The 12818-nt window shown below is 49.1% G+C and overlaps 1 protein-coding gene across 1 annotated transcript in view; it reads right to left on the bottom strand.

Annotated features, from left to right (window-relative positions):
• Positions 1-12818, bottom strand: part of KNDC1 (kinase non-catalytic C-lobe domain containing 1) — a 94871-nt gene that overhangs the window by 22527 nt on the left and 59526 nt on the right. Inside the window, exons 13-17 of the mRNA XM_027840500.1 lie at positions 12510-12672; positions 11654-12426; positions 11150-11294; positions 9515-9615; positions 4155-4531 (exon numbers count right to left, since the gene is read on the bottom strand). Of these exons, the coding sequence (XP_027696301.1) occupies positions 4155-4531; positions 9515-9615; positions 11150-11294; positions 11654-12426; positions 12510-12672 (1559 nt within the window). The remainder of the gene's footprint in view (positions 1-4154; positions 4532-9514; positions 9616-11149; positions 11295-11653; positions 12427-12509; positions 12673-12818) is intronic.

Genomic DNA, 12818 nt, shown 5'->3' with positions numbered 1-12818 from the left:
ACTCTCCATGAAATGGTCCTGATCAAATGGCTGAGGGGACCCAAGTCAGCACACATGGAAACCTACCTGGTTACATTCATACTCCTCGAGGGAAGACTGCTCCATCAGACAGTGTTTGCAGAAAATGCACATTGAGAAATCGCTGTCATTATCCCCCCCTCCCCAGAAATGCCATAGCCACCTTTTCCCCCATAGCCAGAATCAGGGCTTCTGGCTAAAATGCCAGTTGACCTTTAGGGTTGGAAGCAGGATTAATTCCAAGGTGTTTCTAACCTTAATCTTTTTCTCAAGTGGGTGTTAGCCTTCACGCTGGAAGAAATAAGGGCATTGACATCCAGAGCACGGCTGGGGTGTGGCAGTATACAAAAGAACACAAGAAATGTCTGGAAAGATGGGCAGGAACCAGATTGTGGCCCCTGTGGCCCTCTAGCATTAAGTGCTGAAGAGAAGTCTGCTTTTTCTCCAAGAGGCAATAGGGAGCCCCCGAAGTGTCTTGGGCTCTGTGTGGCAGGAATGGTGCACAGAGCTGCCCTAGTCAGCAGCGACCACCCTTGCCCCATAGATTATCATTTTAATGCATCAAAGGAAGCAAAAGTCAGGAATCACCCCAGAGTGGGGCTACACCACCACCACAGAACCAGAGACAACCACTACTGAAACATAAGGAGGGAAGAAGGGGCCAAGGGACAGCTCCAGACACAGATGATTATGGCAGGACTAGAAGACGGTGACGTCCTCTTCCTGAGAATCCCACCAGGCTGCACCAGGGACCATGACAGCTGTGAGAACCCACAGGGAGTGTGGGTCAGGCCCCTGACAAGTCGCCTTTAGCCCTTTGACCACTCACCTAATGCGCCAGGGGAAAAACACCTTGGAAACTCCCATCTTTCTCACCCATTGTCTAAATGGGACAGCTCACCCTCCCTGAATCGTACATGTGAATGGTGTAGGGAGCCCAGACAGGGAACTCCCTCTACCCATCTGCCTCTTCTCTTGGAGAGGAGCACCCTGGGAGGTAAGTGTCACAGGTGAACCAAGAGGCAGCAAGGCCAAATGGGAGGAAATACACTCACTTTGGCCTGGGCTCTGGTGGCTAACATAGTCAGCTGCCTCACACCCATCATCTACTTTCCTGACTGGGTTCAGGTGAGGGGGCTAGGACTGAATTGGCCTCAGTGGGGAGAGAAGCCTTCAGTCCTGATCTCCCCACAGAGGTCATGAGCCTGCTCTTCCTGGTGTCTGATCTTCCTGATTTTAGGTAAAGGAGTATAGGAGATGGTCACAGCCTTCTGAGCTCAGAATTAGGGCTAGAACAGCGAGCACAGCAAGCTTGGGAGCTGGAGCCAAGGCTGGTTGGCAGGAGGCCCCTTGTGGGTGAGGCTCTGAAGAATGACTTGTTTGACCCAGCCCAGCAAGAGCAGAGGCATAGACTCTTCCACTTATGGAAGTGAACGTTGTGAGCTGCCCATTCTCCTCCAGGTAATGAGGCAACAGATGGGACATTGGGGACCCTTCCCCACATATACTTCCTCTGGAAGTCTTATTGTTGCTGGTCTTCCTAGTAAATAGCCCTTAGTAAAAACTAATGGATGCTAATTGGCTAAATGAAATGGGCTTTCATCACAATTGGTTAAATTGGAGGGAGCACATCAAAATGGGGGCTTGAGCCACTGACATTTGAGAAAGACAGCCCCAGCCCTGGGGACCCTCTGGGACACCTCTGGGATCCTGAGTGGAGCCATAACCTTGTTTGGGGGGTCTGGCTCATTGGTGAGCAGTGGAGATGGGGTAAGGATCCTCAGAGCTTACATGGTTTCATTTGGGTTTATAGGAAATTGCTGGACAGCTCCCATCTCAGGCTCACTACTCAGTGCATGTTTAGGAACCCCTCAGAAGAGTGTTTTGGGGGGGATTTTCAGGCAGCCTGACAATCTCTGCAGAATCAGCTGGTGGGGGACCCTTATCTCTAGGGTAGAGAAGGAAGTAAGTCTTCAAAGGAGCTCAGAAATCCTGAGCTGAGGCTTGAAATGGCCCCATTTTGTCTTTATAAAGTGATGTGGCTGGTTAACATGCATATGATACCTAAGGAGTCATGTTAGCCACTCTTGGCAGTGTAAAGGAGGAACAAGTATGAAGGGAATGGTCTCAACTGATCTTAGCATAGGCCTAGCATATAGTGTTTAATAAATGTTCTGTTTATTTATCCATCCATCCATCTATCCATCCATCCACCCATACATCTACCCACACATCCACCCACCCACCCATCCATCCACCCACCCATCCATCCATCCATCCATCCACCCACATACTCATTCACCCATCCACCCATCCATCCAACCATCCATCCATTCATCCATCCATCTTAAAGCAGGACAGGGATGCCACTAAGAGGACAAAAAAAGCAAAGACTGGCAAGAGAGATGCCCACTTAATATTCTGCTTTGGGGCTCAACTCTACCTGATCTAGCCATAACTGACTCATTCCTTAGCCTGCTCAGAGCCTTGTGCATGGTAGGTGGTCTCCATAAGTGGTCACTGGATGGAATTAATGTGCTGGCCCCCTCCCCAATTCTGTTCTAGAAAGAACACTTCTCTGGTTGAGCTGCTATGTGAGAACCATGTATGAAATCATGACAGGGACCCCGGCCCCCAATTCTCTTCCCACACCAGGATTTCTCCAGGCCACACTAACCAGAGCAGAGCCCTGGGACACCACGGATGTTTATTCTTTACATTAGCAGCAGATTGGGGTCTAGTTCATTCCAGGAGGAGATGTGGAGAGTTCAAAGTGAGCTTTTTGTTACCCATGACAGCCTGCCCCCCAAGAGGGAGAAAAGGACTGCACAAGCAATGCAAAGCCTGCAAAGCAATGCCTGTCTACACTTTCATCCCTACAGTACCCAAGGTAAAGAGCTTCTCTTCTAGAAAGCCTAACATTGTCCAGCAGCGATGACTTATTTGTCCAGAATATTGAGGAAAGGGGATCTGTGTAAGCAGGAGCAGCTGAGGCATAGGGTGCTAGGGCAGGCCTTCTCCAGCTTATACATCAGTCAAATGCATCAAGCTAACTACTCTCATTAAGCTTTCTCTCTTCAGTGCAGGGTTCTGAGCTCCCAAGAAGAGATTCCCCATTGGATCAATGAAAGCCTCTCTGCTCAACACTTTCTAACCAGAAATGCACCTGCTGCCACTCATGACCGCTACTTCTGCAAGACGCCTGCTGGCAAATGGACATCCATGCATTTGGATAGCCTCCAGAAGAGAATGTGTCTAGCCTTGGCCTGGCCATTCCAGAGAGAACATTAGGATTGGCCACAGACTTCAGTCCTCCTCTAAGTCGATTCTCCCTATACCTGGGGAGCCGAAAATGTGGGCAGAATTCTAGGTGGAGGCACCTGGCTCTGGAGTCACACTTTGGGGAAATCAGAAGCAAGCAAACCACCCACACAGGTAACTGGTGGGGCTCTGTGTCTGAAAGACTCCAGCTGAGAGAAGGACTTTGGAATATCCAAGAAGATGCATTCCCAGAAAACCAGAAGGACAAAGATAAAGGAAAAATGGCTGTCAGGAACTCAGGGACAGGCCTCACAGGGCAAGAAGCCCTTTGGCTCCTGGGACCCTTTGACAAGGCTCAAGCCTCGTCACGGTCTCCAGGTTGCAGCCCTGGACAACTCAATAGCCATAGAATCTGAGGGGCCTCATAGGACTCTTGACATCATCAAGGGCCTCCATGGTTAGTGTGTTCCAGGAATGGGGGTGCTGTGGTGGACCTGGAGCTTGCTGGGTGGTGGAGAGCTTGGCCTTGGGCCTTTCTGGGCTTGCCAAAGCCTCGGTGTCTCCCAGCTTGGTCCCGAGATGAGTTCTGCTTCTCGGGACCAAAGTGCCCCCACCATTAGACTCCAGCCCCAGGCCCAAGGACCCCTGAGCTCCCTTGGGAATCCAGACTTGCATGGGGCATATCTTCCTTACCATGAAGACCACGACCAGGATGATTCGCCAGTTTTCTCCCATTTGGCCTTTAACCACCCACTAAACCTGGCACACTCCCAGAGTGAATGTGGGTATAGTCAGTGTGAACAACGGTGTTTGAGGTGTCAGCCAAGGGTGAGGAGGTGGGATGAGTGCTCCCAGGGATGGTTTTAAGGACTTACCAGGTTTGGGGCATCTATGTTCTGTGAGTCATTATCTTTCTGCCGCCCCAGCTTTTTCACGTAAGTGTAAACATCTGGACCAAAGCAATCGGCTTCGTAGAAGGCACTGTACCAGCCGGGGCTACAGCTGCGGAACTCAGTTGGGCAGGGAGAGGGGGTGATGTTCTTGATCCCAAAGGCCGTGCCTTCCCCTCCTGGGCTGTCCTGGAGGCAGCTGCCTTCTGTGGAGTGCTCCTGGTTCTCACCACTCGTCATCTTCTGTGGCCTGAATCCCACCTCGAAGTTACTTTGGGACAGCTCATTTGCATCCATTTCAGAGAGCACGGCTGGTGAGGGTGGCACTCCAGGGGTGCGGGAGGCCCTCGGCCTCAGTTTTCCTTGGAAAGAATGAAACAAAGCATATTCCAGTCCCATCCTAAATTTCTTACTCAGACAGAAATATGAATAGTTAACAGTTAGCAGAGGAAGGGCCACAAAGGGCCACAACAGGCGATTGTCATGACAGCCAGGACCACATGGCTGCCACCAGAAAGAGTGCACAGAGGGCCCTCGGCCAGTCAGTGGTCCTGACATCAAGTGATCTTCTTTTGATCTGGCCTTAAACTACCCTGGAGAGCTCGACAAATAGGAGACTTTTGTCTGTTCTGCTGGTAGAAGTGAAGGGCATGTCCTGGGGCTTCCCTCATGCCATCCTTTACATCTGGAAAATGAGTCCCTTGAGCCAACGATCACAATGGCCTCCAGAAACATCCTGTGTTCACCCCACTCCTTTCAACACACAAACTCCTCCTACCTCACAAAGAAACTTCTTCCTTCCAGCACGTGGGACTACAAATATCTGTGGCGCTAGACTCAGAAGTCTAGGGTTCCAATCTTACATCTAATGGTTACTCCCTGAGTGACCTTGGGTAAGTCACTTAACTTCAGTGGACCTCAGTTTCCTCATCTATAAAATGAGGGGGAGGGTGGCCTAGACAGCTTTAGATCAGGTTTTTAAAAAAATTTCATTTTATTTTCAGGTCCAAATTCTCTCCCTCTCACTGCCCTTCTTTCCTTCACTCCCTCCCTCCTTTCGCCCCCTCCTTCCACTGAGAAAGCAAGAAAAATAAAACCCATCACAAACACGTCAAGCAAAACAAATTCCCTCCCTAGCCACATCCAAAAAACCAGGCCTCAGTTTGCACACTAAGTCTACCTGCTCTTTCTCTGGAAGTGGGCAGTGGGTCTCATCAGGAACCCTTTGGAATTGTGCTTGGTTCCTAAGTCTTTCAAGAGTGCTTTTCTTTTCTTTCTTTCTTTCTTTTTTTTTGTTTTTAGGCAAATGGGGTTAAGTGACTTGCCCAGGGTCACACAGCTAGTATGTGTTAAGTGTTTGATCTGAGGCCGGATTTGAACTTAGCTTCTCCTGACTTCAGGGCCAGTGCTCTATCCACTGCGCCACGTAGCTGCCCCTCAAGTTGCTGTTATTGTCCAAATTGTTCTCCCAGTTCTGCTTGTTTCACTTTGCATCAGTTCATACAAGTCTTCCCAGATTAATCTGAAACCATCCCCTTTATCATGTCTTATAGCACAACGGTATTCTATCATATTCATGTATCATAACTTGTTCAGATATTTCTGAATTGCTGGGCATCCCCTCAGTTTCCAATTGTTTGCCACCACAAAAAAGAACTGCTATAACTAGTTCTGCCCCAAAATATTCTGGGTCCTGATCTCCTTGGGGTTTAGGCCTACTAGTGTTATCACTGGGTCACAGGGTATACACAAAGAATATGTAATAGCTCTGGGGACATAGTTCCAAATGGTCTTCCAGAATGGTTGGACCAGTTCACAGTTCCGTCAAGAATGCATGAGTGTACCTATTTTTCCACAGCCCTGCCAATGTTTGTCATTTTCCTTTTTTTGTCATCTTTGCCAATCTGACAAATATAAGGTAGTACCTCAGGGATGTTTAATTTTCATTTATCAAATTAGTGATTTAGAGCATTTTCTCATATGCCTATGAATAACATGGATTTCTGCTTCTGAAAACTTTCTATTTTATATCCTTTGAGGATTTATCAATTGGGCAATCACACTTATTCTTTTAAATTTGAATCAGTTCTCCACATTGGATCAGGGGTTTTTAACCTGGGGTCCAGAAGCTTGGTTTTTCTTCAACATTTTAATAACTGTAATGTGTTCATTTCTTTAATAGCTGGTTTTCTTTATAACCCTATGAATTTTATTTTATGCATTTAAAACTGTAATTCTGAGAAGGGGTTTCTGGGCCACCCCAGACTGCCCAACAGAGAGTCCCGTGACATAACCAGGTTACCGAGAAGTCCTGCTCTGAACCAAGGAGGCTAAGAAGTCCAACTGAACTTTCTCAGCTTGACCAAGGTGGTTTGAGGACTTCCTCATTCACTGAACATGTTGGGGGTTTGCAGGCAAGTCCCAGCTTGAACAACCTCAAGAAAACCAGCTCTATGTTGTTCCAATGAGAAAGCTGCCCAGTACAACTTTAAGGGGTGTCAGGAAGCTAGCAGCAATCTAGAAAAACCTCAGTAACAGAATTGGGGGGGACTTTCTGGGTATGCTTTAAATGCAAAGTAAGCATTTACTCGCTATACGCATGTTAGCTGAATAACCAGCAGTTTCCATGGTTGACTAGGAGGATGTGGCTCCCTTGATGAGATGTGAAAATTCACATCATCTTTTTTTGTGAATAGATATGAGGCCATCTCTTATGGTTTTGATTGCATCTCCCTTTGGAAGCTATGGTTATGTGCCTCATCAACAAGACTGAGGATGTCTTGTAGGACTTGGGAACACATTCACACCTCACTGGGGAGGGCATGACTCCTCAGAAATCTCAAGGTCATTTCTTTTTTAAGGGAAGTCCAAGCCTTTGGAGTAACACTATGCTTTTGGAGGCCTTTACAAGCCCCACACGTGATGATGGGAGCCACCAGAAACTGGATTAGCTAGTTCTGGGTTATAGAGACTTAAGAGTTGTTATGCATTTCTTAGGTGGTGAAATAAAAGCTGTCTGGTGTTACCTTCAGTGCTTGAATGGGAACTGGGGATCCTTTAACCCACATTCATGGAAATCTAGGCACAAGATAGACTTAGAGCTTTCCAGGGAAAATTCGGGGTTGAGGCAAAATGAGCCATATGGATTAGGGTAGCTTTGCATTCTAGGGTTGGAAGAGACTTGGGTGCTAAGTTAACATTGCTGGGGCTAACCTAGGTCCTTTAATTGGGGTTAGAAATGGAATTAGGGTTAGGATTAGAAATGCACATGGGGAGAGAATCAGGGTAGGTCCATACCACCCAAAATAGTTCACATTTTGGTAGAGGAAGTGTATTTTCTTCCCTCTCCCTCCTTCCATCCTTCTTTTCCCTTTCCTTCCCTCCCTTATTGTTTGTTTAATTTGACTTTTTTCTTGTTGTTTTAGCTTTAGGTTAGAACCTTCCAAACACCAGGCAGGCACAGGCCTCAGAGTACCTTGCACAATGGTGTGTTGGGAATGAGCATAAGCACCAGGCCCACCAAGTTGTGGGGAGCCCCTTCACATAAGACTGGTGATTTAGGGGGTGTCTAAAAACTGTGATGAGAACATCACGGATAACAGTCATGGCTCCTGGAGCAATGAGAGGTACTCATGAAAGGGGGCAGCTGCTTTATTGAGTGAGTTTCCTGAGGCTGTAGAACTCTCCTCTAGGCCTCCAAGAAATATCCCAATTGGGGAAGCAGGCCAATGTACCCAGGCACTCTCCAGTAGGATATGCAGAGAGCGCAAACATTTCACTATGGAGGAGCATAGAAAGGGCTGGTTAGGAGAGCCTGGTCTAACATTCCCATAAATCCCATTGCCTGGATATAGCTGGGAACTTCCCTGCATGCCCCTATGGAATGTGGGGATGTGCCCATTAACATTTTGTTGAGAAAACTGAGAACATCCTCTGGACCTGGGGCCTTGGACACTCATTCTTAGGCTCAGGCTATGGTGGATAGGAACCTTCCTTTTGGAACCAGGTCCATACAAGAAGTAGGGAGTCAAGGCCAGCCATAGAGAAGGTTAGCTAGAGAGAGAAAGTGGCAGCACAGCTAAGAGCAGCCCCAGGTGCTCATAGGGAAAAGCCTGGGCATTTGCAATGCTACATCCCTTGGGAGCTGCTAATGGCAGCCTTGGAGAGGAGCAGTAGAATCATGCTACAGGCAATTCCTGCATATGGCCTATGACCTGGCAGTGTTGGGCACCAGGGTGGGGAGAATCTCCACTAAATGGCCCCAGGAGAGGATGAAGCCACAAGACCTAGGCTCTTGGATAGAGGACGGAACATTTCCCAAACAATTCTGAGTTTCTGAAAATTTGAGGCAATGACTGTAAAGGACCAGTATCTCTGAAAGAAGGAGCTTGAGCATATAGTCCTAGATCTGGGGGAGAAGCAAGGGACTGAGGCATGACATGTTCATTAGCTGGAAGAACTTTGCCCTTTGCCAATGCTGTGAGTCACTGGAATGCAGCAAGTCCAAAGGGAAGGGAACTATTTCTCTGGCATCTCCAAGAATGTTTCCTTTCTGGGGATGGAGAGAGACTGGCCAGAAGAGGGAAGGGAGGCCACACAAACTCATATTTTCTATCTACTTACCTACCTATCTGCCTAATTATCTGCCTATCTATCTATCTGTCTATCTATCTATGTATCTATCTATCTATCTATCTATCTATTTGTCTATCTATCTATCTATCTATCTATCTATCTATCTATCTATCCATCTATCTATCTGTCTATCTATCTGCCTATCTGCCTATCTGCCTATCTATCTATCTATCTATCTGCCTATCTATCTATCTATCTATCTATCTATCTATCTATCTATCTATCTATCTATCTATCTATCTGCTTATCTGCCTGCCTATCTATCTATCTATCTGCCTATCTATCTATCTATCTATCTATCTATCTATCTATCTATCTATCTATCTCTCTTTAATCTAGTGCCTTGCTTGTGACCTTTCATGCTCTCAATGACTCCAGTTCAGAGATGATGCTAAGAGACTGCTTGAGGTCACACCAACACATGAGAGGCAGGCATCACCCCTCTTCCCCCCACTCTCCCCCTCTCCCCTCCCCCACCTTGGCTTCGGGTCTAGCCTTCTAAAGCATCACTGCCCCTCTTGACACAAGACTCTTCTTCATGTGACCCAAATAATTTGTTTTCTCATTGATTATTGATTGGCTTAAGAATGAGCCCAGTGATAACTGGCTCCTTGTTCTTTTAGTGAGAAGGGTGGGGGACCTCAATAAAGACAAGAAAAGCCCCTGCCTAGGGGAAAGCTCCTTGCCCATGACTGGGTCAACCGTCTTACCTGTTTCATACTTTATTTGTCTTCCACCTGCTGGCCCACTGACTGGCTTCTGTCCACCATGGCCTTGACTCTCCCATTCAGAGCCATCTGTTTCTGTTATGCTGAAAATCAGAACCTCTATTTTAACATTTCAAAGAGCTCTGGGCCAAAACCCAGGAGCTTCCTCCTGTCATCCAACATTACCCTGTCAGTGCCTACAATGGAAAAAGCCCCCTTGACTGGACCTCCAATGGTGATCCCACAACACAAATGGCCTGGCAGAGAAGCAGTTGGGACCATGAGTTCCCAGGGCCTAGGACAGAACAGTGACCAGAACATGGGCTAAACAGGATTGCTCAGACTACAGGAGACAAGAATCAGATTTGAACTCAGGTCTTCCTGACTTCAGGCCTAGGGTTCTGTCCACTTCATCCTCTAGCTGCCTAGGTGAAGGACTAAATTTATTTTGTTTGGCCCCAGAAGTCAGAGCCAGGAGCAATGGGGGTACGGTGGCTGGGTGGGGACAGTGGCAAAGAGACTTGACATTAGGACAAACTTCCTCATGAGACAGCTGTCCCCAAATAGAGTGGGCTTGGAATTTGGGTGGGTTCCCTCTGCTTGGAGTTCTCCAAGAAAAAGTTAGATGGAGGGCTCTCCAAGAAGGCTGGAATTGATGGCCAATACGGGACACGTTACTGCACATCCATCAGAAAAATGATGAGGAAATTGAAATCAGCCAACATGCCAAGGCCGCTTACGTCCACCTGCTCTTCCTGTGGCAAGATCAAAATGAAGAGTGGAGTACTGGGGTTCTGGCCTTGGGGGTGTGGGTGAGGAGTGGTGCCATACCCCCAGCTCAGCAGTCCTACCTGCCATGAGGAGACAAAAGGACTCCAAAGACCAGCAGGGACCTAGAGGCCAACAACCAACTTGGCATGAGGTGGGGGAATAAACAGGAAGGGGCCTGGAGGGGAGGTTCTAGCAGGGACTCCTGCCCCAGATGGGTCAGACGAGAAGGCCACTGAGGTCCCTGTTAGCTCTTGTGTTCTATGACCTACCTCCCAAAAAGGGTTTGCTTGCATTTTCTTTATATCCCCATCTCTATCCCCATCCCCATCCCCATCACCACCATCCCCACCATCGCCACCATTCCCATCCCCATCACCATCATATTACCATCCCCATCCCCATCCCCATCCCCATTCCCATCACCATCACCCCTCCCCATACAGTCATCCCTTGTAACAAAGAATGACAGATAGAAGGGAGAAAAAAACCCAGCCAGGACACCACCACATCTGAGAGTCTCTGCACAGTTGGATACCTCCCCGGGTGTTCCTGTCTGCTGAGACAAGGGGTGATCAACCTCGCCCGTCCATTGGCAGCGCTAGGTCTTCCTGCTTTCTCACAGATAAACAAATACCATGGAAAACAGGATTTTCTGGCTTTAAAAAGTCCCATTGAGGAGGGTCTCGCTGACAGGCTGTGTCAGCTCGCTCAGGGACTTCTTGCCTCCCAGTCACATCTGTGGTCAAGCCCAGCAGCGAGAGGGAGCCGAGATCCACAGCCCTGAGTGACAGAGGAAGGCAAGGAGGCCAGGCCTCCATGCCGGGCAGGCCACAGGTTGCACAGAAGCTGAGGTGGGGCAGCACTCACCTCTCAGGTGGGGACATCTTCCCATTCACAACCTTGAAGAGATTCTGAAGCAGTTTCTCATTCCAGTAGAGGTCACAAAACTTCTCAGATATGGCCCCACAGAAAGTTGCATATGTGAGATCTTTCAAGGCATAGATGTATTCTCCTTAGTGGGAATCAAAGTGTAATGATCATTTTCACCAGCCTCTGAATGTTGCTGGGAAAATGTTGCCCTCAGGATCCCCTGGTGTGCCCCGCTCCACCCCCATGTCTGCCTGAAGGAGGAAGGCTGGCGGTTTGGTGGTGTGAGTGCTCAACTTGCTGCCTGAGAAAATGGTGTGAAAGCCCAAAAGGTGGATGTGGTTTCAGAGATTCTCTTACAACAGGGCCAAAGTGGTCCCCAGATAGGCCACAGCCTCCGGCCTGCACTGCCCTCCTCACCCAGTGAGCACAGGGGCCCACGACGGTCAATCCCCTCCCCAACAATCGCCACCCTGTAGCACATGCCCTGCTCCATACTCCTACCCATGATCAAGGCTTCCAGCCCATTCTCCAGATAGCCATCAAAGGCAAACTCTTCTTGGATGAGATGCATCACTCTCTGTAGTGAAGGGCCAATTGCCCTTTTCTGCCCAGAGGAGGTTTCTGAATGAAATGAAGGCAGCCTCCGATCTGCTGGCTTTGCCGAGTCTAGGGGAGGCCCTGTACCACTGGGCTCTCTCTCCTCTCCTCGACCTTTGGGGACACTTTTCTGTAGGGGATGATCTGGTGCCTCAGAGGCAGAGGCAGTGTCCCTACGGCTGCTGGGCTCCTTGGGCTCCAGGCCTGGCGCCCCAGGGCTACTGGACTCCTTGAGCACAGGCTCATTGCTGTGAGGAGGGTCACAGGGAGCATGGTCCCTGCGGCCTCTTCCACAAGGAAGGTCAGGGCTCCAAGGTTCTTCCTGCAAGCCTGGTTTGTTCTCTAGATCCTGCGTGGGAAGGAGGTCATTCTTCGGGGAAGTGGCAGGAGGCCCAGAGGCGTCGGAAGGGTCCCCAGGAGGGGATGGATCTCTCTCATGTTGGCCCCCTGGGGAGGTGGGTCTGGCTAGAGGCTGGACCTGGGCAGAGCTGCCTGGGGGTGGTGCTTCGGGGGAGCCCTTTGGAGTCTCAGGTAGTGCAGGAGTTTCTGGAATCTTTGGGCTCACAGCGGCCATCTGCTTCTCAGCCACTTCAATTCCAGTGCTACCTGCAGAGTCAGAGGCAGGGCAGGGGCCCTCGAGCCGATCACCCTGATCAGAAGGGAAGGAATGGCCTTCCCTGAGACAGAGAGGAGAAAAACACATCTTGTAAAGCTCGCCTGGCACCTCTACTCCACTGCCGGCCCCCATGCCAGTACTCACTCAGTCACGTCTGCCTCTTGTGCCAAAATGATTGGTTTAAAGTGAGTGGCCAAAGAGGTGAATGCAGCGGGCAGAACAGGGCTTTCTCTGCGTGTAGACAGCGGGCAAGGCACTGGGCCTTTCACAGCTGCCAGCCTGCCATCCTGAGTAAAGGGAATGAACCCTGTAATGAATTGAGAAGACGAACATCAGCAAAATAGCCACAGTGCCCATGAAAGAGGTGGTCAGTGCCTGAGCACTGAGGATTCTGAGGAGTGGGGGATACCCACCTGGACCAGCACTATCTGAGGAGGTGGGGATGCCCACCTG

This window comes from Vombatus ursinus, unplaced genomic scaffold (assembly GCF_900497805.2).
Source record: "Vombatus ursinus unplaced genomic scaffold, bare-nosed wombat genome assembly UNPS02014845.1, whole genome shotgun sequence".
Lineage (NCBI taxonomy): Eukaryota > Metazoa > Chordata > Mammalia > Diprotodontia > Vombatidae > Vombatus > Vombatus ursinus.
Note: the sequence above shows the minus strand (reverse complement) of the source record. Positions and strands in the feature narration are given on the sequence as shown.